Source organism: Rhinoraja longicauda, chromosome 3 (genome assembly GCF_053455715.1).
Source record: "Rhinoraja longicauda isolate Sanriku21f chromosome 3, sRhiLon1.1, whole genome shotgun sequence".
Classification (NCBI taxonomy): Eukaryota; Metazoa; Chordata; class Chondrichthyes; order Rajiformes; family Arhynchobatidae; genus Rhinoraja; species Rhinoraja longicauda.
The window spans coordinates 68162585-68186750 of record NC_135955.1 but is presented as its reverse complement, the minus strand read 5'-3'; the positions used below and the strand labels follow the sequence as shown (position 1 = coordinate 68186750).

The following is a 24166-nucleotide window of genomic DNA, read 5'->3' as shown; positions in this document are numbered from 1 at the left end:
TTTGGAATGAACTGATCCTACACCTTCTGTATTATTCCCAGAAATACCTGCCATTGTTTTTCCACCGTCTTCCCTGCTAGGGTCTCTTTCCAGTCAACTCTGGCCAGTTCCTCTCTCATGCCTCCATAGTCCCCCTTGCTCAACTGCAATACTGACACTTCTGATTTACCCTTCTACCTCTCAAATGGTAGATTAAAACTGATCATATTATGATCATTATCTCCTAATGCTTCTTTTACCTTGAGTTCCCTTATCAAATCCGGTTCATTACACAACACTAAGTCCAGAAGTGCCTTCTCCCTGGTAGGCTCCAGTCCAAGCTGCTCTAAGAATCCATCTCGGAGGCACTCCACAAACTCCCTTTCTTGGGGTCTATTACCAAGCTGATTTTCCCAGTCTACCTGCATGTTGAAATCTCCCATAACCACTGTAGCATTACCTTTGCTACATGCCAATTTTAACTCTTGATTCAACTTGCACCCTATATCCAGGCTACTGTTTGGGGGCTGTAGATAACTCCCATGCAGGTCTTTTTACCCTTACAATTCCTCCGTTCTGTCCATACTGATTCTACATCTCCTGATTCTATCCCTTGCAAGGGACTGACTTATCATTCCTTACCAACAGAGCGACCCCACCCCCTCTGCCCACCTGTCTGTCTTTTCAATAGGTTATATACCCCTGAATATTCAGCTCCCAGCCCTGGTCCTCTTGCAGCCATGTCTCTAATTCCCACAACATTATACTTGCCAATATCTAACTGAGCGTCAAGCTCATCCACTTTATTTTTTATACTTCGCGCATTCAAATACAACACTAGCTTCGGTATTCACCTCCCCTCTCACACCGGTCACTATTGGCCTTAACCTTACTCTCTTATACCTTCTCGAACTTTCCTTCCCATTAATTCGGGAGGTGCAGGAGAAGGCCATTTGGCCCTTCGAGCCAGCACTACCATACTTATTAGCCAGACTCCGCACTAGGCGAGTCCTGTCGTTATGGCACAGACTGGACAAAGCTTGCGTGAAAGGACAAGTGTTTTACTAATGGGGGAATAAATTTGGGGTGGAGCTATCAAACTCATCGCACCTGTCCTGAGCTTTGGTAACAGAGAGGGTTCTGTAGGTGTGAGGTGGTTCTGATCACCAGTCGGCCATGTGTGTTTTCCCCCTTCTGGACTACCTACTCACCTCTTCTCCCTTCAGTGTAGACCTCAAGTTAGCCTGAGTTTTATTGACTGTTCCAGTACAAGAGGATTATATTCTTTACTGTCCATGTCTAAAGAAAAGAGCATTCATTGTATGGCCCCTTTCCCCAAAAAATCAAAAACACACTGCCCATGGACTTCAGTTTCATGGTTCATCAAAAGTTGGGATGTTCAGGAACGCATAGTATTCCTTCAATATAGAACTAAAATTTGCCTCTAAATTTTATACTCAATCATGCTGTATTAACATTTTAGAAAACAAAACTATTGTCATTTACTCACCTGACTTATTTTCTCTTTAAATAGCATAAAGCAAGCTGTGTTGTTGATTAATGGGCTTGATACTACTAAATTCCCACGATTACTCTCTCGTATTCTTCAGAAGCTTCACTTGAAGGTACGTGCTGTAAACCAAAGGAGTTATTTTGTGTTCTATAAAATAAAAGGTTATTTACTTAAGTTGTACATAGTTTATTGCAGTTATGATGTATAGCATTTGATGTTTTGAAATGTTTTAAATCTCTTTACAATTATGGCATAATGAATGTTTGTAACAAATCCTGGTTTATTAATGCATCACAGTGGAATAGGCCATGCCTGTGCCAGAGACCTGTGTTCAATCTTGGCTGTGTGTAGTTTTCCTGGGACCATGGGGGTTTCATCTGGATGCTCTGGTTTACTCCCATATCCAAAAGGCATATGGGTTCTGGGATTAATTGGCCACAGTAAATTGCCATGAATGAGTTGGTTAATGGGGAGAGAAAAACATGGTTAATGTAGAATTCACATAATTGTTGGATGATACTCAATGGGCCAAAGGGGGCCTGTTACTGTGCGATTCCCCTGTGATGATGATTTGCTGCTTTTTGGGACAGATTTATAATTTATCTTCATTACCACTGTGGTTTCACAGATTTAAAAGAACAGAGAAACATTCTCTTTGCACTACTAATTCATTTAAAAATTGGTTATACCACACTTGTACCTGTGTGTAGAAAATGGACACTTATATTTCTGTACAATTGTTTGCAAATAATGCAAGTAATATAAACAAAACATGGTAGAAATATTCAGCATCATTGAAGGAAACAATGATACTTGAGACCAACGATCACTTATCAGAACAAAATCATGTAAGAAAGTAGGAGCAGAAATACACCATCCAATCCCTCAAGTTTGCCATGCCATTCGATGGCTCAGGCTTCAACTCCCCAGCTGTGCTATTTCCCCAATGCTCTCAATTCCGGATCATTTTAAAATATACTAGCCCAAGTGGACCCGTTGGGCCCAAACCTTTCCTGCATTGGTCCAGCACCCTCATTGTTGGTCAGGAAGTGGTTAGTGTTGTGTAATGTTCAAGGGCCTGATAGTTGCAAGGAAGAATCTATTCTTGAAATTGGTGATCATAGTTTTCATGCTTTTGTACTCTTCAAGGTGAAGGGGAAAAGATTTAATAGGAATCTGAGGGGTAACTTTCTTTACACAAAAGGTGGTAGGTGTATGGAACAAGCTGCCAGAGGAGGTAGTTGAGGCTGGGACTATCCCAACATTTAAGAAACAGACAGATACATGGATAGGACAGGTTTGGAGGGATGTGGACCAAACACTGGTCCTCAGTGCAGCTGGGACATGTTGGCCGTTGTGGGCAAGTTGGGCCGAAGGGGCTGTTTCCACACTGTTTCACTCTATGACTCTTCCCAAGGCTAAGAGTGAAATGAGAGCATGGCCAGGGTTGTGTGTGTCTCTGACATTATCTGTTTTTGAGGCAGCACCTCCTGCAGATCAGTTTGATGGTGGGGTGGCCAATACTGAGATATACTGGGCGATGTCTACCACTCTCAGTAGCCTCCTTCATTCTTGGGCATTCGAGTTACTGAACTAATCAGTATGCTCTCTATTGTACACCTGTTTAATAGAGTTCTCAACATACCAAATCTCCTCAATCTTCTGGATAGGGAGCATTTGGATGGTGGTGGGAACAACACCCTCTGCAAATTTCCAAACTCCAGCCTCTTTGCAATAAAAGCCATTATTCCATTTGCCTCTTTTAACCATTTGTTGCACCTGCCTGCTTTTTTTTTGTGAACCATGCACAGAAACAGGTAAATACCTCTGCATTTCACTTGTTTCTATTAATTTAGGTAATCTGCCTTTGCAGTCCTCACTGAAGTACAAGACTTCACACTTTCCCACATTAAATTCCATTTGCCAACCTTTCGTCCCGACACTCAATCATTCTATACCCATTGCAGAGTTGTAGAATCCTCGTCCAAACATGCCCTTATACCTATTTTTGGGTTCACATTTCTGTGTCTCATTTTAGTTTGGATCAGAAAAGTTTTTAAATGTAGCTTTGTCATGTTGTAGCTATCACTCAGAAATTAACATTTTCTATATTTTATAATAATGCTTAATGTTGGCTAAAGCTTTTCTTGTCCTGTACTAATCAAATAATGTGTTAGGATGAACATTCATTTAACGAAGAAGAGAGAGAAAAACTCCAAGCAGCACTTTCTCTGGAAAAATATGAACTTCGCTTGGTGCTGGAAACTGTATCTTTTATCTTGGAACAGGTGAAATAAAAGGAATTTACTTTGTGTAATGTCTGGACCCAAGCATGTTCTTCTTTTAATTAATACTTTGCAATGACCAAGTAAAGCTGCACCATTAAATAGTATTCTTTTTAGAAAATTTCAAGAGCCCGTAATTTTTTTTCCAGTTTTGTTTGTGATACATAGAAATGACTTGGACATAAATGTAGGTGAGTTGGTTAGTAAGTTTGCAGATGTCACAAAGATTGCTAGGGTCGTGGACTGTGAAAAAGGCTGTCAAAGTATACAGCGGGACACAGATCAGTTCTAGAAATGGGTGGAGAAATGGCAGATTAAGTTTAATCCAAGCAAGTGTGAGGTGTTGTACTTTAGGAGGTCAAATGTAAGGGGAAATTATACAATTATTGGTAAGACTCTTAACAGCATTAATGTACAGACAGACCCTGGGATCCAAGTCTATAATTCCCTGAAAGCAGTGACACAAGTAGATAGTGGTAAAAACTGCATATGGTATGCTTGCTTTCATGAGTCGGGGCACAGAGTACAAGAATCAGAAAGTTATGATGCAGCTTTATTGGACTTTTGTAAGGCCGCATTTGGAGTGTTGTGTGCGGTTCTAGTTGCTTTAATACATGGATGATGTTGCTTTGGAAAGGGTGCAGAGGAGGCTTACCAGAATGATTCCAGGATTAGAGGTGAAAGGAGAGGTTGGACAAATTTGGATTGTTTACTCTGAAATGTCAGAGGTTGAGACCTGATAGTCAAGTCAAGTCAATTTTATTTGTATAGCACATTTAAAAACAACTTATGTTGACCAAAGTGCTGTACATCAGTTCAGGTACTAAGAAACGGACATACAGTGGCACACAAACATAACAGCACATACATAAACAGTTCACAGTTATATAGTAGTATATATAATTGAGAGGTATGGATAGATAGGGTAGGCAGTTGGAGCCCTTTTCACTGGATGGAAAAATCAAATAAGGGCATATCTTTAAGGTGAGAGGGGAACAATTAAAGGGAGATGTGCGGGGAATTCTTTTACACAGATGATTGTGGGTGCTCGGAATGCACTGCCAGGTATGGTGGTGGAGGCAAATGCAATTGCAGCATTTAAGAGACTTTTGAGTAGGCAGGACATCCTTGTTATTGAGGCAGTGCAGTGTAGGTTCACGAGGTTAATCCCTGGGATGGCGGGACTGTCATATGAGGAAAGATTGGAAAGACTGGGCTTGTGTTCACTGGAGTTTCGAAGGATGAGAGGGGATCTTATAAAGACGTATAAAATTATAAAAGGACTGGACAAGCTAAATGCAGGAAAAATGTTCCCAATGTTGGGGGAGTCCAGAACCAGGGGCCACAGTCTAAGAATAAAGGGGACGTCATTTAAAACTGAGATGAGAAGAAACTTTTTCACCCTGAGAGTTGTGAATTTGTGGAATTCTGTGCCATAGAAGGCAGTGGAGGCCAATTCACTGGATGAATTTCAAAGAGAGTTAGATTGAGCTCTAGGGGCTAGTGGAATCAAGGGATATGGGGAGAAGGCAGGCACTGGTTACTGTTTGTGGAGGATCAGTCATGATCACAATGAATGGCGGTGCTGGCTCAAATGGCCTCCTGCACCTATTTTCGATGTTTCTATGTTTCTATACCACATATTTTACTGTCACCTGCAAAATTACAAACAAAGGTTTGCAAATTCTCATCCATAAAGTTTGGGACAAAGATCCATCATTTATTTATTTGCATCTGTACTCGACAATTTGAGATTTGGAATAGAAAAAATCACACTTGGTTAAAGTGCACATTGTCAGATTTTATTAAAGGGTATTTTTATACATTTTGGTTTCACCATGTAGAAATCACAGCTGTGTTTGTATATAGTCCCCCCATTTCAGAACACCATAATGTTTGGGACACATGGCTTCACAGGTGTTTGTAATTGCTCAGGTGTGTTTAAATGCCTCCTTAATGCAGGTATAAGAGAGCTCTCAGCACCTAGTCTTTCTTCCAGTCTTTCCATCACCTTTGGAAACTTTTATTGCTGTTTCTCAACATGAGGACCAAAGTTGTGCCAATGAAAGTCAAAGAAGCGGTTATGAGACTGAGAAACAAGAATAAAACTGTTAGAGACATCAGCCACACCTTAGGCTTACCAAAATCAACTGTTTAGAACATCATTAAGAAGAAAGAGAGCACTGGTGAACTTACTAATCGCAAAGGGACTGGCAGGCCAGGGAAGACCTCCACAGCCGATGACAGAAGAATTCTCTCTATAATAAAGAAAAATCCCCAAACACTGTCTGACAGATCAGAACACACTTCAGGAGTCAGGAGTGGATTTGTCAATGACCACTGTCTGCAGAAGACTTCATGAACAGAAATACAGAGGCTACACTGCAAGATGCAACCACTGGTTAGCTGCAAAAAATAGGATGGCCTGGTTACAGTTTACCAAGAAGTACTTAAAAGAGCAACCACAGTTCTGGAAAAAAGGTCTTGTGGACAGATGAGACGAAGATTAACTTATATCAGAGTGATGGCAAGAGCAAAGTATGGAAGAGAGATGGAACTGCCCAAGATCCAAAGCATACCACCTCATCTGTGAAACACGGTGGTGGGAGTGTTATGGCCTGGGCATGTATGGCTGCTGAAGGTACTGTCTCACGTATCTTCATTGATGATACAACTGCTGCTGGTAGTAGCAGAATCAATTCTGAAGTGTATAGACACATCCTGTCTGCTCAAGTTCAAACAAATGCCTCAAAACTCATTGGCCGGCCGTTTATTCCACAGCAAGACAATGATCCCAAACATCCTGCTAAAGCAACAGAGGAGTTTTTTAAAGCTAAAAAATGGCCAATTCTTGAGTGGCCAAGTCAATCACCCGATCTGAACCTAATTGAGCATGCCTTTTATAAGCTGAAGAGAAAACTGAAGGGGACTTGCCTCCAAAGACGTACAGGTATGTAGGTTAATTGGCTGGGTAAATGTAAAAATTGTCCCTAGTGGGTGTAGGATAGTGTTAATGTACGGGGATCGCTGGGCGGCACGGACTTGGTGGGCCGAAAAGGCCTGTTTCCGGCTGTATATATATGATATGATATGATATGATATGAAAACAAGCATAAGCTAAAGATGGCTGCAATATAGGCCTGGCAGAGAATCACCGGAGAAGACGCTCAGCAACTGGTGATGTCCATGAATCGCAGACTTCAAGCAGTCATTGCATGCAAAGGATATGCAACAAAATACTAAACATGACTACTTTCATTACATGACATTGCCGTGTTTCAAACATTATGGTGCCCTGAAATGGGGGGACCATGTATAAACACTGCTGTAATTTCTACATGGTGAAACCAAAATGTATAAAAATGGCTTTTATGACAATGTGCACTTTAACCACATGTGATTTTTTTCTATTACAAATCTCAAATTATGGAGTACAGAGGCAAATAAATAAATGATGGGTCTTTGTCCCAAACATTATGGAGGGCACTGTAAGCAGGGGGTAAAAAAAGACATGTAATTGCAAGGCTTCAATAATAACCTCCACTAAAATTTTGGTGTCAAATCAGTTTTCTGATGTAGGAAACATGATATTGGCCATTGGTCCAAATTGGAATTGGAACTAACTTTGGTGAAGTAAAAATACCAAATGTTTCAAGACATCTTGATCATTTTATTTTTTCAGTTTCACGTTATTTCTTATTTACAAGCTTATTTACAGTGGCTATAAAAATTATGTTGCAATCAAATAAGCGTAATTTGTGACCGTGAAAAGTTGAAGCACTGTCAATAATTTAGAAAATAACGTCTGTTTAAAAAAAAGTCATACAAATGCATGTGTAATTAATTTGTGTTAAATTTTCTTAAATGTGTGTCTCACTTTGCTTGTGTCATTTCTCACCAGGCAGCCTACTACAATGTGAAACCTACTGCTCTTCAGCAACAATTACAAAATATCCACCTGAATCAGGAGAAAGCAGAAGCTTTTTCCCAGGCTTGGACAAATATGGGTCAAGATTTCATTGAAAAATTGAGGCAAAATGCTTTTGCTCCTAAAAGGGTAAGAACAAGCCTACAGGTCAAAATTTAATAGAGATGAGGATTTCTCTTTCAAAAATAAATTAGACGCTTCATAAATATCCCAAAATAAGTACGTTGAAGTGTATTTGCCATGGTATCACCAGAGCGATTACTGTATTTACAAGGAAATTAGTGATTAATTTGGTAGTACTTATTAGAGGTGGTGAGAAAGAATAGACTATGACCTTTGTAGAATTACTTTATATTTGTTACATTTTGCCATGTGTCCACATGAACCATTAAAGACAAATATGTAACATATTTTAATATATCTTGTGAAACAAAGTAATTGCAATCTACAGAGGTTCATGTGCACCTCTGGGGCCATTACCTTGACAACAATTGTGTTCCTTTAGAGTGAAGTGCAAGGCAAGCGAATGTAAGGAAGCTTGGCTGACGAGGAAAATTGAGGCATTGGTCAAGAATAAGAAGGATGCATGGGACAGGTATAGGCAGCTGGAATCAAGTGTATCGCTGGAGGAATTTCAGGAACTAAGGAGCAAAGTCAAAAAGAAAATCAGAAGGGCAAAAAGAGGCCAGGAAATAGCTCTGGCAGATAGCATTAAGGACAATCCCAAGAGATTTTATAAATACGTAAGGGTAACGAGAGAGAGTGGGACCCCTCAGGATTCAAAGTGGTCACCTCTGTGTGGAGCCACAGGAGATGGGCAGGATCCTCAATGAGTATTTCTCCTCTGAGGACAAAGACAGGAGGACGGAGGACCTTGGGGCAGTCAATGGAAGTGACATGAGAGTATAGTCAGTGTTACAGTCGAAGAGGTGCTGAAGGTACTATTGTGTATGAAGATAGACAAATCTCCTGGGCCTGATCAGATATAGCCAAGGACATTGTGGGAAATTAGAGAAGAAAATGTGGGAGCCTGGTTGAAATTTCCGAGTCGTCATTAAATACAGAAGATGTGCTGGAAGACTGGAGGGAGGCAAATGTTGTGCCTCTATTCAAGAAGGGCTGTAGGCAAAATACAGGGAACTATAGGCCAATGAGCTTAACATCTGTAGTTAGAAAGTTACTAGAGAGTATTCTGTGGGATAGGATGCACAGGCATTTAGATGGACAAGGGCTGATTAGGGATAGTCAGCAGGGTTTTGTACATGAGAGGTCATGTCTCACAAATCAGAGTTTTTTGAAGACATGACCAAAAAGGTCGATGAGGGGAAAGCTGTAGATGTATTTATGGACTTCAGTAAAGCATTTGATAAGGTTCTGAATGGTAGGCTGCTCTCGAAGGTTAGATCGCATAGGATTCAAGGAGAGATAACTGAATGGATAGAAAATTAGCTTCATGGAAGGAAGCAGAGGGTGACGGTGGAAGGTTGCTTTTCGGACTGGGGGCCTGTGACTACTTGTGTACCTCAGGGTTTGATGCTGGGCCCATTACTATATGTCATCTATATCAATGATTTGGATGAGAATGCAGACAGCATGATTGGTAAGGTTACAGATGACACCAAATTGGGTGGTATTGCAGATATCGAAGTTGGTTATCAAAAATTACAGCAGGATGTTGATCGATTGGCCAGGTGGGCTGAGGAATGATTGATGGAATTTAATACAGAAAAATGTGAGGTGTTTTACTTTGGAAAGTATTACATGGGCAGGATCTATACGTTGATTGGTAGGGCTCTGGGGAGTGTTGTAGAGCAGAGGGATCTAGGGGTGCTGGAGTCTCAGGCTGATAGGGTGGTTAAAAAGGCTTTTGGCACATTGGCCTTTACAGTCAGTATTGGAATATAGAAGTTGGGAGGTCATGTTGCTGTTGTATAAGACATTGGTGAGGCTGCATTTAGGGTATTGTGTTCAGTTCTGGGCACCATGTTTTGGAAAGATGTCAAGCTGGAAAGGGTACAGAGAATATTTATGAGGATGTTGCCAGGACTAGAGGGTCTGAACAATTGAGAGGCTGGGACTCTATACCTTGGAGTGCAGGAGGATGAGGGTGATCTTTTAGAGGTGTGTAAAATCATGAGAGGAATAGATCGGGTAGATGCACATTCTCTTGCTCAGAGTAGATGAATTGAGGACCATAGGTTTAAGGTGAAGGGGAAAATATGTAATAGAAATCCGAGGGGTAACTTTTTCACACAAAGGGTGGAGGGGTATGGAACAAGCTGCTAGAGGAGGTAATTGAGGCAGGGGCTATTCCAACGTTTATGAAACAGTTAGACAGGTACACAGAATGGACAGACTTGGAGGGATATGGACCAAACACAGGCAGTTGGGACTAGTGTAGTTGGGCATGTTGGCTGGTGTGAGCAAGTTGAGCCGAAGAGCCTGTTTCCAAGCTCTATGACTCTATGACTTTGCAAACAATTATGGAGGAGAACATTGGTCTGGTCTTCAGCTTCGAGCCTGGCTCTGAGGCACTATGGGAGTAGGAAAAGGTGGTGTCTTGCCTTCTTGGTGCCAGGGTCCAGGATGTCTCTGAGAGATTGTAGAACATTCTCAAAGGGAAGAGTGAGCAGCCAGAAGTCGTTCTGCACATTTACCCAAATTACATGGGTGGAAAAAGGGATGAGATCCTGTGAAGTGAATATAGGGAGTTAGGCAGAAGATTAAAACTCCAAGGGTTGTAATCTCTGGATTACTCCCGGTGCCACGTGTAAGTGAGATAGAGATAAGAAGACAGGGTAGACAAATGTGTGGCTTGGGTGTTGGGGCAGGGTTTCAGATTTTTAGTCCATTGCGATCTCTTGTAGGGCAGAGTGTGACCTACACAAGTGGGGTGGGATGTATCCGAACTGGATGGGGGAGCAATATCCTTGCAGGGAGGTTTGTTACTACTACTTGGGAGGGTTTAAACTAGAGAGGAGGTGGGGGTAGGAACCAGAGGAGTAGGTAAGAAATTAAGAGTGATGGGAAGGTGGAGATTAGGACCAGTAAGTCTCAAAGATAGGACAGACAGGAATATGCAAAGGTATATGGTGATGTTGAGGGGCTGAATTATGTTTATTTCAATGCAAGCAGTATTCTGGGGACAGCAGATAAACTTAGAGCCTGGATTGGTGCTTGGAACTATGATATTGTGGCCATTGCGAAAATGTGGTTGCGAGAAGGACTAAATGTTCCATGGTTTCGATGTTTTAGACGTGATAGGGCGGAAGGACAAATAGGTGTAGGAGTTGTGTAGGAAGGAATTGCAGATGCTGGTTTACACTGAAGGTGGACTAAAAATGCTGGAGTAACTCAGCGGGACAAGCAGCATCTCTGGAGAGAAGGAATGGGTGATGCTTCAGGTTGAGACCCTTCCTCAGACTGGAGTTGTGCTACTAATCAGGGAGTCTGTCATGGTGCACTCAAAGTACACACCATGGGTTTGTCTGCTGAAACGATATGGACAGAGCTTAAAAATAAGAGGGTTTCTTGAAAGTATTTGGATAATCCAACCCAAGAAGGGAACATATTGGACCTTGTGTTGTGAAATGAGCCTGGCCAGGTAACTTGTGTTATAGTGGAAGAGCATTTTGGGGATGGTACAATCATTTTGGGCTGAAAGGCCTGCTCTTTGGTTGTATGGTTATATTGTTATATGTTCTTCAAACCTTATGTACGGTATTTCATGCTCCCAAAGTGGCTCCTTTTCAGATGCCTTTTTCCGTTTATCTCCCCTCTTTCCAATCCCCTTTGTCTCCTTCCACCAATATCCCACCCTCGGGCTTTACATTTCACTCCTTCTCTTCATATCTGACACCCTTTTCTCTTTGTCAACTCTTGCATTTGTCACATAATTTTAGTGTTGGTTGTCTCAAATCATCAGGCATTATCCTGTTAAAACCTGCAAATGTTGCAGGTTTAAATTTATCTATTAGAACAGAGATCTATGAGCCCAAATGATTATTATGTATCATTTTTGAATGTTTGGTCTTGCAGACAGGTATGCAAAATGAACGTTTATTAGGAAGTGATGTCTAGCATCAATGAGTGAGCAAAGTAACAGCTTTTTCTACACCACATCCTAATGCTCTTTTCTATAAACTTTAATTGAGCAATATTACTAATTGTGCTAGAACATGGCTAACTTTAACTTGTTGATTGCTCTAAATATTTAGATGCTATAAACCACTCTTCAAAAAAAAAAATCATACATAGATAGTAAATTTACCATGATATAAATTGAGTCCCAAATATTTTGATGCCTTAATGGAAATAAATTTGCCTTCTTAGCTAGTAGGTTTTCCCTGATGCACAGTAAATTGGGTTAGAAGTGCTATAATAAATTAAGCAGTATTAGACTATAGATGCAACAAAATGTGCTTAATCTGTCAAAACTGTGTTCATGTTTGCAGCTTGAAAAAATTGGGTGGTGTCTTAACCTTGAAATGGGGCAGTCACTGCAAGCGAAAATGAAGTCCCCCCATGCTATTCTTGAACTTGGAATTACCAGTGAAGATTCTGAGGTAAATAAAAATGATTATAAAGGGGTAAATTGCTCTGTGGGACTATTTAACATACTTTTTGCTAATCAGCTGCAACAATTTATTATTATGCATTCAGATCTAAATTGTGTGTTTAATTGATTTATGCCAGGTAGGTTATTCTGTTGTGTGCACCTTTATTCCTTTCCCTTCTGCTTGAATTGACAAATACTGTTCAATTACTTTCTGTAATATTGCCTACAGTTCCATATCTTACTGAAGGAAGTATTTTATTTCTTTGTGCTTTAAGCGCTGACTGTTGTAAGGTTATTTAATTGTGATTGATCAATGTGAAACTACGCAGGTATAATTGAATTTCTTGAGGGTACAAATTGTTATTTTTTCTTGTGTGTATAGCAGTAGAAAGTGTATTCAATGATACATTAAAAAATCTAGTCATCGAATCACACAGCATGGTAATGGGCCTTTTGCCGTTTGGTCCAAAATGCCGCAGCGAGACTCCTGACGGGTACCCGTAAAAGGGACCACATCACCCCGATTCTGGCCTCTCTCCACTGGCTCCCAGTACGGTACAGAATCAACTTCAAGCTCCTCCTATTCACATACAAAGCCCTAAACGGGCTTGCCCCCCCCCCATATCAAAAATCTTCTAACCCACCACTCTATCTCCAGGTCCCTCAGGTTGGCCGATTTGGGGCTACTCACTATCCCACGGTCTAGGCTTAAGCTCAGGAGTGACTGCCCATTAGGTCTTGCTAGATCTTTACTTTTGGATCCTCCATTCACTTAGTTTTATCCAGCTTCATCTTCTTTCAGTCCAATGTCGCTGAGATATCTTTTTTCTTAAAATTCAAGTCTCTTGGGTTTCCCTAAGTTTAATTGTTGCCATAGTTTTTGAACCACTTAACTAAACCTCATTCCCCCCCTTCTATTTCTTTGTTTGGATATTTATTTTAAACCTAACTCTCTGATTAAGTTAATGTTCGCCTGTTCCTTTCTTTCTGGAAGGTCAGTCCCTTGTTTTGTTTGGTAATATTTTTGCCAAGTACTTTTGGGGTATTTAGTACTCAAAGAATATAATTGCAGTAGGGTTATGTGCTCAGTGCGACCTTTTAGCAACTTTGTTACTTATTCTTCAAGAGTGAGATCAACAGCAATCACATCTTTGGGGATGGGCAATAATTGTTGGCCTTGGATAAATAAATAAAAAGGAAAATTCAACTAAGAGACACGAGTCTATTGAGTGTTCTGAAAATTGTCAGTGAAATCACAGTGAGAGCTTGGCAGCATTTGATAGGGAATGAGCTGTTCTGAATCTTATCTAAAAATAAAGACATAACTTCAGTGTTAGCAGTGGTATGGTGATTGTAATATTGTGGCTAAGATGCTGGTCTAGTAGTCAGAGCTCTGAAACATTGATCCAGAGTTAAGATCTTGAATCCTACCATGGCAATTAAAGTTAATAAATCTGGAATTATAAACCAAAAGCTAATCATTGTAACTACTGGATTGTTGCAATTCAATAATGTGCTTCGAGAAAGGAAATCTTCTGCCTTTACCTACTCTTGCAGTTACAGTCATATGTACTCCAATGTGATTGGCTCTTGACGATCTCCTTAGTTTGTGTCTAATGTGAATGGGCAGTTAATGATGGTGAGTTCCACCATCAGAATGAGAGGGCACTTAGATTAGTTGCTTTGGCCAGCTTTTCATTGGTTTGGGTACTCGATTGGCTCTCAAGCCATTCGAAGGTCACCCCAAGAGTTTATGATAAACACGTTTTCATGTTCCGTTATACGAGATGCAATCTCAATATCATTTGAGTTGTAAGATTTAAATTAGAGATCACAATGCCCATAAAGCATTCAATTTTTGAAGCAAGTTTGTGTTATAACCAGTCTGAGGGTTTCAACTCAAAACATCACCTATTCCTTTCCTCCAGAGATGCTGACTGTCCCACTGAGTCACACCAGCATTTTGTCTCTATCATTTATTTTGTATTCATTGTTTTGGTCATATGTTTCCATTGTGTTTATATTTTTCACCAATTGCCTTGCTTTGTCCATTTATCTCTTGTAAGGGTATTTACCTGGACATCTTTTAATTGTCAGGCATTTGTGACGGTAATGCACTGAGAACCAGCTGGTGGCTCGCATTATCTTTAGTGAGTGGCGGCACGGTAGCGCAGCGGTAGAGTTGCTGCTTTACAGCGAATGCAGCGCCTGAGACTCAGGTTCGATCCTGACTACGGGTGCTGCACTGTAAGGAGTTTGTACGTTCTCCCCGTGACCTGCGTGGGTTTTCTCCGAAATCTTCGGTTTCCTCCCACACTCCAAAGACGTACAGGTATGTAGGTTAATTGGCTTGGTAAATGTAAAAATTGTCCCTAGTGGGTGTAGGATAGTGTTAATGTACGGGGATCACTGGGCGGCACGGACTTGGAGGGCCGAAAAGGCCTGTTTCCGGCTGTATATATATGTATATGTACTAAGTGGGAGGGCTGCCTTGCCCATGAGATTTGTTTTCAATTACAAAGTTGCTACCAGTTTTCCAAGCGAGATGTGACTATATGCCAACCTTATCGTGTATGTTGTGGCCTAAACTAATTCTTGCACAACTGTTAGCAGTTGAGGTAGGTTTCTTAGATCCATGCTCTGGTAACCACAATGCTCTTGTTCATTATCTTCTATTTAGAGTATGGGATCAGTTTCATAGATTCTCCAACTACACCAATGCAAGGGGAGACTTTGGGATAGTAGGCTACATGAATTATTTACTGAAAAGGGGCAATATGTCTGAAGAGGAAGTGCTTTGATGAGAAACCTACCTCCTGATCTGTTATTTCTCTCTTTCCTCCCTATTTACAGCAGCAGTGACCTGCTGAGCACTTTGTAGCGATGGGTAAATAATGGAAGATTAGTGTGTAATTATCTTATTTTTTTATTTATTAATTTTTAAATGCATTGAATTTTGAAATATAATTAAGGACATTATAAAACATTAGATTTTAGGGATAGACATTTTTAAGCAGTAATTATAATTTATTACAACACTAAAATTTACTTAGACCAGGGACATGATTTTCTGAATCTTTTATAGTTAAACTAAAAGATGAGAACCATAATAGCCACCCAGTGCAGGTATTTTTTCTTGATTCCATTAGAAAGGATTCAAACAGTATAGCCTGCAAAAATGCTATTGGATTCACAAACTTATCTCTGCAAAACCAGGTAATTTTGTTGTCAGCATTGCAGCCGAATCCAGGAATTTATTTCTAGTTTTGAGGTTTTCCAGTTCAGATATTCTTATGCAGGGATGTATTTGGTGTGTACCCAATCTATTATTTTTGAAGTCTCATTACTAATCTGTGATTCTAATTATTGCTCCCCTGCTTGGATAATTTTATATTTCATTTTCCGTCCTTTTCCATTACATATAACATATAACATATAACAACTACAGCATGGAAACAGGCCTGTCCGGCCCTACCAGTCCACGCCGACCATTCTCCCTGACCTAGTCTCATCTACCTGCACTCAGACCATAACCCTCCAATCCCCTCCTATCCATATACCTATCCAATTTACTCTTAAATAATAAAATCGAGCCAGCCTCCACCACTTCCACCGGAAGCCCATTCCATACAGCCACAACCCTGAGTAAAGAAGTTCCCCCTCATGTTACCCCTAAACCTTTGTCCCTCAATTCTGAAGCTATGTCCCCTTGTTGGAATCTTCCCCACTCTCAAAGGGAAAAGCCTACCCACGTCAACTCTGTCCGTCCCTCTCAAAATTTTAAAAACCTCTATCAAGTCCCCCCTCAACCTTCTACGCTCCAAAGAATAAAGACCCAACCTGTTCAACCTCTCTCTGTAGCCTAAGTGCTGAAACCCAGGCAACATTCTAGTAAATCTCCTCTGTACCCTCTCCATTTTGTCGACATCCTTCCTATAATTTGGCGACCAGAATTGCACACCATACTCCAGATTCGGCCTCACCAATGCCCTGTACAATTTCAACATTACATCCCAACTTCTATACTCGATGCTCTGATTTATAAAGGCAAGCATACCAAACGCCTTCTTCACCACCCTATCCACATGAGATTCCACCTTCAGGGAACAATGCACAGTTATTCCCAGATCCCTCTGTTCCACTGCATTCCTCAATTCCCTACCATTTACCCTGTACGTCCTATTTTGATTTGTCCTACCAAAATGCAGCACCTCACACTTATCAGCATTAAACTCCATCTGCCATCTTTCAGCCCACCCTTCCAAAAGGCCCAAGTCTCTCTGTAGACTTTGAAAATCTACCTCACTATCAACTACTCCACCTATCTTAGTATCATCTGCATATTTACTAATCCAATTTGCCACACCATCATCCAGATCATTAATGTAAATGACAAACAACAGTGGACCCAACACAGATCCTTGGGGCACTCCACTAGACACTGGCCTCCAACCTGACATACAATTGTCAACCGTTACCCTCTGGTATCTCCCATTCAGCCATTGTTGAATCCATCTTGCAACCTCACTATTAATACCCAACGATTTAACCTTCTTAATCAACCTTCCATGTGGAACCTTGTCAAATGCCTTACTGAAGTCCATATAGACAACATCCACAGCCTTGCCCTTATCAATTTCCCTGGTAACCTCTTCAAAAAATTCAAGAAGATTAGTCAAACATGACCTTCCAGGCACAAATCCATGTTGACTGTTTCTAATCAGGCCTTGATTATCCAAATAATTATATATATTGTCCGTAAGTATCTTTTCCATTAATTTTCCCACCACAGACGTCAAACTAATAGGTCTATAATTGCTAGGTTTACTTTTAGAACCTTTTTTAAACAAAGGCACAACATGCGCAATGCGCCAATCTTCCGGCACCATCCCTGTTTCTAATGACGTTTGAAATATTTCCGTCATAGCCCCTGCTATTTCTGCACTAACTTCCCTCAATGTCCTAGGGAATATCCTATCAGGACCTGGAGACTTATCCACTTTTATATTCTTCAAAAGTGTCCGTACCTCCTCTTCTTTAATCCTCCTAATTTCCATCACTACTCTACTTGTTTCGCTTACCTCACATAATTCAATATCCTTCTCCTCGGTAAATACCGAAGAAAAGAAATTGTTTAATATCTCCCCCATTTCTTCCGGCTCAGCACATAGCTGTCCACTCTGACTCTCTAATGGACCAATTTTATCCCTCACTATCCTTTTGCTATTGACATATCTGTAGAACCCCTTGGGGTTTACTTTTACATTACTTGCCAAAGCAGCCTCATATCTTTTTTTCGCTTTTTTAATTTCCTTTTTAAGATTCCTTTTACATTCTTTATATTCCTCAAGAACCTCATTTACTCCCTGCCGCTTATATTTATTGTATATCTCCCTCTTTTTCCGAATCAAGTGTCCAATTTCCCTGGAAAACCATGGCTCTTTCAAATTATTATTCTTTCCTTTCCACCGAACAGGGACATAAAGACTCTGTACTCTCAAAATTTCACCTTTAAATATCCTCCATTTCTCTATTATATCCTTTTCATAAAACAACAATTTCCATTTCACTCCTTTTAAATCCTTTCTCATCTCCTCAAAATTAGCCTTTCTCCAATCCAAAATCTCAACCCTTGGTCCAGATTTGACCTTCTCCATAATGATATTGAAACTAATGGCATTATGATCACTAGACCCAAAGTGCTCCTCAACACATACCTCCGTCACCTGACCCATCTCATTTCCTAACAGGAGGTCCAACACTGCCCCTTCTCTGGTAGGCACCTCTACGTATTGCTGCAAAAAACTATCCTGCACACATTTTACAAACTCCAAACCATCCAGCCCTTTAACAGAATGTGATTCCCAGTCTATATACGGAAAATTGAAATCACCCACAATCACCACTCTGTGCTTACTACTAATATCTGCTATCTCCTTACATATTTGCTCTTCCAATTCTCGTTCCCTATTTGGCGGTCTATAATACACCCCTATAAGTGTTGCTAAACCTTTCTCATTTCTGAGTTCCACCCAAACAGCCTCCTTAATCGAGCCTTCTAGTCTGTCCTGCCAAAGCACTGCTGTGATATCCTCCCTGACAAGCAATGCAACACCCCCACCTCTTGCCCCTCCGATTCTATCACATCTGAAACAATGAAATCCTGGAATATTTAATTGCCAATCGCAACCCTCCTGCAACCATGTTTCACTGATCACCACAACATCATACTTCCAGATGTCAATCCAGGCTCTAAGCTCATCCACCTTTCTTACAATGCTCCTAGCATTAAAATATATACATTTAAGGGACCCATCATTTCTTATTCTCAGTTTATTTCTTTTCCCTTCTTTCTCTCCTACATATTGGGTCTGAGTGTTTCCCGTTTCTGCCTCCTGCCTCACACACTGCCTATTAGCTATCTGTGTTTGAGTCCCTCCCCCCAACCGTACTAGTTTAAAGTCTCCGCAGTTATTTTAGCAAATCTCCCCGCCAGGATATTGGTTCCCCTCGGGTTCAGATGCAACCCGTCCTTTTTGTACAGGTCATACTTCCCCCAGAAGAGGTCCCAATGATCCAGAAACTTGAAACCCTGCTCCCTGCACCAGTTCCTCAGCCACGTATTTATCCTCCACCTCACTCCATTCCTATTCTCACTATCGCGTGGCACAGGCAGTAAGCCTGAGATTATTACTTTGGAAGTCCTTTTTTTTAACTCTCTTCCTAGCCCCCTGAATTCTCCTTTCAGGACCTCTTCCCTTATCCTACCTATATTGTTGGTACCTATATGTACCACGACCTCTGGCTCCTCTCCCTCCCCTTTCAGGATATCCTGGACACGCTCAGACACATCCCGGACACCGGCACCAGGGAGGCAAACCACCATCCGGGTCTCCCGACTGCGTCCACAGAAACGCCTATCTGACCCCCTCACTATAGAGTCCCCTATTACTACTGCTCTCCTCTTCCTTTCCCTACCCTTCTGAGCAACAGGGCCGGACTCCTTGCCAGAGGCCCGGGCACCGTCGTTGCCCCCAGGTAGGCTGTCCCCCCCAACAGTACTTAAACAGGAGTACTTATTTCCAAGGGGTACAGCCACCGGGGTACTCCGTAGTCCCTGCCTCTGTTCCTTGCCCCCCCTAACAGTGACCCACTTGTCTACCTCCCGTGGTCTAGGAGTGACCACCTCCCTGTAACTCCTATCTATAACCTCCTCACTCTCCCTGATCAGACGGAGGTCATCAATCTGCCGCTCCAGGTTCCTAATACGGTCCCTTAGGAGCCCCATCTCGTCACACCTGGCGCAGATGTGGATGTCTGGAAGACTATCAGACTCCCAGATTCCCCACATCTGACACCCAGAACAAAAAACTGCCCTGGCAGTCATACTCTCCAAACAAAGCCCCGCGCTCGGTTACTAAACCTACCGCCCGGCCGCTACTCCAACCGCTCCAACCGCCCACCCAAAAGAACTGAGTGATCTCCTGGGAGAGGCGAAAAACCGGATAAAAAACCCAGGCCAATTTGGGAAAAAATCCAGGAAATTCCTCTCCGACCCCAAGCTAGGCGATCGAAACTAGTCCGGGAGATCACACAAGTCTTACTCCTTACAATCCCCACACAATCCCCACACAATCCCCACACAATCCCCACACACAATCCCCACACACTACTTCCCAAGCAACACAGCTAGGTGCTGCTGCTGCTACTGCTGATTGCTGCTGCTGCTACTGCTGATTGCTGCTGCTGCTACTGCTGATTGCTGCTGCTGCTACTGCTGATTGTGCTACTGCTGATTGCTGCTGCTGCTACTGCTGATTGCTGCTGATTGCTGCTGATTGCTGTTGATTACTGTTAATAAATTATGATCATTGTTTCCAAATACACTCTGGCTGCTGGAAGTGCTTCATTACTTCACTTTATTACTCGGAGCTAAATACAGCAGTGCCTCCTCTGGCTGGATATTTGATCAGAAATCTGAACCTTTGGAATTCTCAACATTATGAACAGGGTTAACTATAAAAATAGGGACATCAGTCCATGAACTGCTTTGGGGAACCTTTTGAATAATTCCATTAACTGTGTTAAGCATTTATAATAACACATTGTTAATATATTTCTTGATTTACTTTTAGTATACTGCAGATAGCATTCAGAGTAAATAAAGCTGGATTTTACAGTACAGCTATTTTATGTTATTAGCTTACATAAAGCTACTTGGCTGAAGTGTTGCTGGTGCATTGTGCGTCATCAAGGTTCTAATTGATGCGCTTGGTATTAGTTGGAAAGCTCAAATGGCTTTGTGAAAACCATGTTTGCTTTATGCTCTGGCTAATGTCTGGTGATCCTCACCAATGGATTTATGACATAACCAATGTCAATGAAAATCAGTGTCAAACAAACCTTGTCAATGCCCCAATCTCTCGTGTTCAATCTCTTCTGCCATAATGCTGCAACTCATCTCCAACAAACTTACTATGGGTCAACAAGCAAACTGCTGGATGAACTCTGGGTGGGGGTTCATGTAACATCTATGGATGCAGAGGAATGGCTGATGTTTCTGATCATGACTCCACATCATTCCATTGTTCTTCTCTCTCCACAGATATTGTCTGACCCACTTGGAAATGGGCAGGTGACGTTTTGGGTCGTTGTCTGTCCATTTCCTTCCACAGATGCTGCCTGACCTGCTGTGTTCCTCCAGCACTTTGTTTTTTGGTCAAGATTTCAGCATTTGCAGTCTCTTGTGTCGCCAGTTTGTTTATTGTCTCCTCTTCGTGCAGCTATTTTACATTGATTTGGATTGTGAAGCAAAAATACTGTAAAATTTTCCTCAGAGGAAACATTAGTGAATTTTTCTTTAAATCATTTGCCAGAATTATAGATCTTCCATTGGCTGTGCTCAGCTTCTGATAGGCCTTTACAGTATCCTGAACCATTCATGAGCCATTCTAGAGCAGTGGGTAGACTCAAGTTTTTTTTTGCTCTATCTGCTCCTTGCTGCAGCCATGGTTCTTGGTTATTGCAGTAATGTCCCATTTCCCCCAGTTCTGAGGAAGGGTCACAGACCTGAAATATTGACAGTTTCTCTTTCCATAAATCCTGTGATTTGCTGAGGCTTTCCAATATTTTCTGTTTTGGTATTCCATTTCACTATGTTGGCTTTTGACATGTTGATGGGTATGGAGGTGATTTAGCATCTTCCATATTCTCGGTATGGGTGCATGTATTTTCTAGCATTTAATATGTACAAGCCTTTATTCTCAATGTGGGTGCATTAATTTTCTTCCATTTAATATGTACAAACCTTAATTCTCAATATGGGTGCATGTATTTTCTACCCTTTAATATGTATAAACCTTCTTTATGAGGGAAGATGATATGAGGAAGTTATCAGAGTGTAGCTTAGTTCAGGTGTTTGGTACTGAGTAGTGAGGTCTAAGTAATTGGACACACTGGGCTAAGAACCTTATCACCAAAGGACTAATTAATTTAGTGATGTATGCCATAAACCTTAAAGGTAGTTTGGTTTACTGAAGTGTCTCTCAGCTCCGCAGTAGTTTTTTTTTAAATTTAAGGATCAAATACACTACATTTTGCAACTGGAACATACCCTAAATTTTGTAGCTAAGCATATTGCATCTAGATTTACTTCATAATAGCAACATTCAGCAATTACTGTAATAACTTCTAATTTTTTTTATTACACATGGGCTAAATATAATCTTTTAAGAAAATATGCATAAAATTGACATTCAAAAAAACTTATTTAATCAATGTAGACATTATCAAAGGCTGACACAAGGAGCAGCAGGAATAACAATTAAAATGTTCAGAAAAGTATATATAAAGGCTGGGGAAACGAGGCAAATAGGCTTTACAGAAAATGAAAACTTGGGAATATGTGTGATGCAACTTAAGGGTTTATTTGTATAGATGACTACGTTTTACGAGCCCTGAGTTTCAAATTATTTTCCGAAGTACGATATATTTGGACCATAATCACCTGTGACCATATTTCTTTTAGTTGCAAAGTAATTAGAGAGAAAGATAGGACTGGTCCACTAGTTAAGGTCCTAAATTGGGACGAGGCCGCTTTTGGAGGCATTAGATAGGATCTTGCAGTGGTGAATGCCTGGATTAGTGAGTATCAGTCATCGGGAGATGTTGGACAAACGTGGATTGTTCTCTCTGGAATTCCGGAGGTTGCGGGGATACCTGATTGAAGTTTATAAAATTGCAAGGCATTGATAGGGTAGATAGTCCGAACCTTTTTCCCAGGATGGAAAGCTCTAAGGTGAGGGAGCAAAGTTTAAAGGAGTTGTATGGGGAAAGTTTTTTTTTTAACAGTATTGTGAATTTGGAATGCACTGCCTGGTGTGGTGGTGGAGGCAGATATAATGACATAAAGACCTGAATATGCAGATGGATATGCAGGGAATGGAGGGATTTTGTGCAGGCAGATAAGAGTTGGTCTTGGCATCATGTTCGGTACAGACACTGTGGGCCGAAAGTACTGTTCTATGTTGATTGGAGGAATCTGTTTGCAGATAAGAGAATGGCTTTCAAGTGGAAGGCTTTTAATAGTGAGTTAACGATAGAACAGGGCAGCATGTTCCAGGTAGGGTTAAGGACAATGCTGACAAGTTTGGGGAATCCTGCTTGACATATGATGTTGAGGCACTGGTCAGGAAAAAGGACGCTTCCATCAGATTTAGGCAATTGGGATCCAGAGAATCCCTTCACGAATATAAAAATTGGAGGAGTGCATGTAAGAAGGAATCAAGTAGGTAGAAAAGGGGCATGAAAAAGGGGCTGGCAAGGTAAATGATAATCTCAAGTTTCTACAGATAAAAGTTAAAAGGTGACTAGGGAAAGAATAGATCCCCTTAAAGATCAGCATTACTGTCTGTGTGTAACACCACAAGGGATGGGGAGATATTAGTTAAATACTTCTCATTTGTTTTCACTGAGGAGAAGATCGCGGAAGCTAAGGAATTGAGGCAAGAGTTATGATGTCTTAGATCATACATGACTGACCAAAGTTTTGATATAGGTGTTTTTTAAGTGCATTCAGGTTCATAAATCCCTGGAGCCTGATCAAGTAAATCCTTGAACCATTTTGGAAGTTAGGGAAGAAATTATGGAGAACCTTACAGAAATATTGACATCATCTTAAGCCACTGATGAAGTCCCAGAAGACCCAAGGGTGGTTAATGTACTATTATTTAAGAGGGGCCGTAAAGGGAACCAGGGATCTACAGGTCAGTGAGCCCGAGTCATAGGTGGGAAAATTGGACGTTAGCCAGGCCTTTGACAAGGTTCCACTTGAGGGGCCAGTCTGTTAGAACGCATTGAATCAAAGGTGAGTAGCCGATTTAGTTTCAAAATTGTTTTGGAGGAAGGAGAAAAACTGTAGCTGTTGAGGGTTGTTTTTTCAGTCTACAAAGAAACCCACTCATTAGCTCCATCCAACATTGCCCATCTTTCACACAGTCGGAACAACAGACCAGGAACTCAACTAAACCAATCGAGTTTACAGATTTTGTCACAGGAGACCAAGGATTTTGTTTGAGCTTGAGATAGCTTGGTTAATATGTTTTGCCCAACTGAGGTTTTTTGACAGTTCGATACCCAAATGGGGGTGATGTTTTACCTCCTGGAGTGCAGAGTTTCCCATGAAGTACTGGTAATGATGAAAATTCTTCTTGTGGGTCATTCTCATGACATAGCACTTGAATTTGTTGAATTTCATCTGCCAAGAGGATTCCCACTTGCAGAGTGAATTGATGTCTTGTTGAAGGGTATTAGTCATTCAGAGAATGTATGGGTCTGTAGAGAATCAGATCATCTGCGAATAATCACCTCAAGATGTTACACAAGTTGAAAGGTCATTTAAGTAG

At 41.1% G+C, this 24166-nt stretch overlaps 1 protein-coding gene across 3 annotated transcripts in view; it reads left to right on the top strand.

The window, feature by feature from the left end:
* commd10 (COMM domain containing 10) overlaps window positions 1-24166 on the top strand; it is a 69461-nt gene that overhangs the window by 4555 nt on the left and 40740 nt on the right. For all 3 annotated transcript variants that reach the window (XM_078396314.1, XM_078396313.1, XM_078396315.1), the window contains exons 2-5: window positions 1514-1604; window positions 3670-3780; window positions 7679-7834; window positions 12160-12270. In XM_078396314.1, the coding sequence (XP_078252440.1) occupies window positions 1514-1604; window positions 3670-3780; window positions 7679-7834; window positions 12160-12270 (469 nt within the window). The remainder of the gene's footprint in view (window positions 1-1513; window positions 1605-3669; window positions 3781-7678; window positions 7835-12159; window positions 12271-24166) is intronic.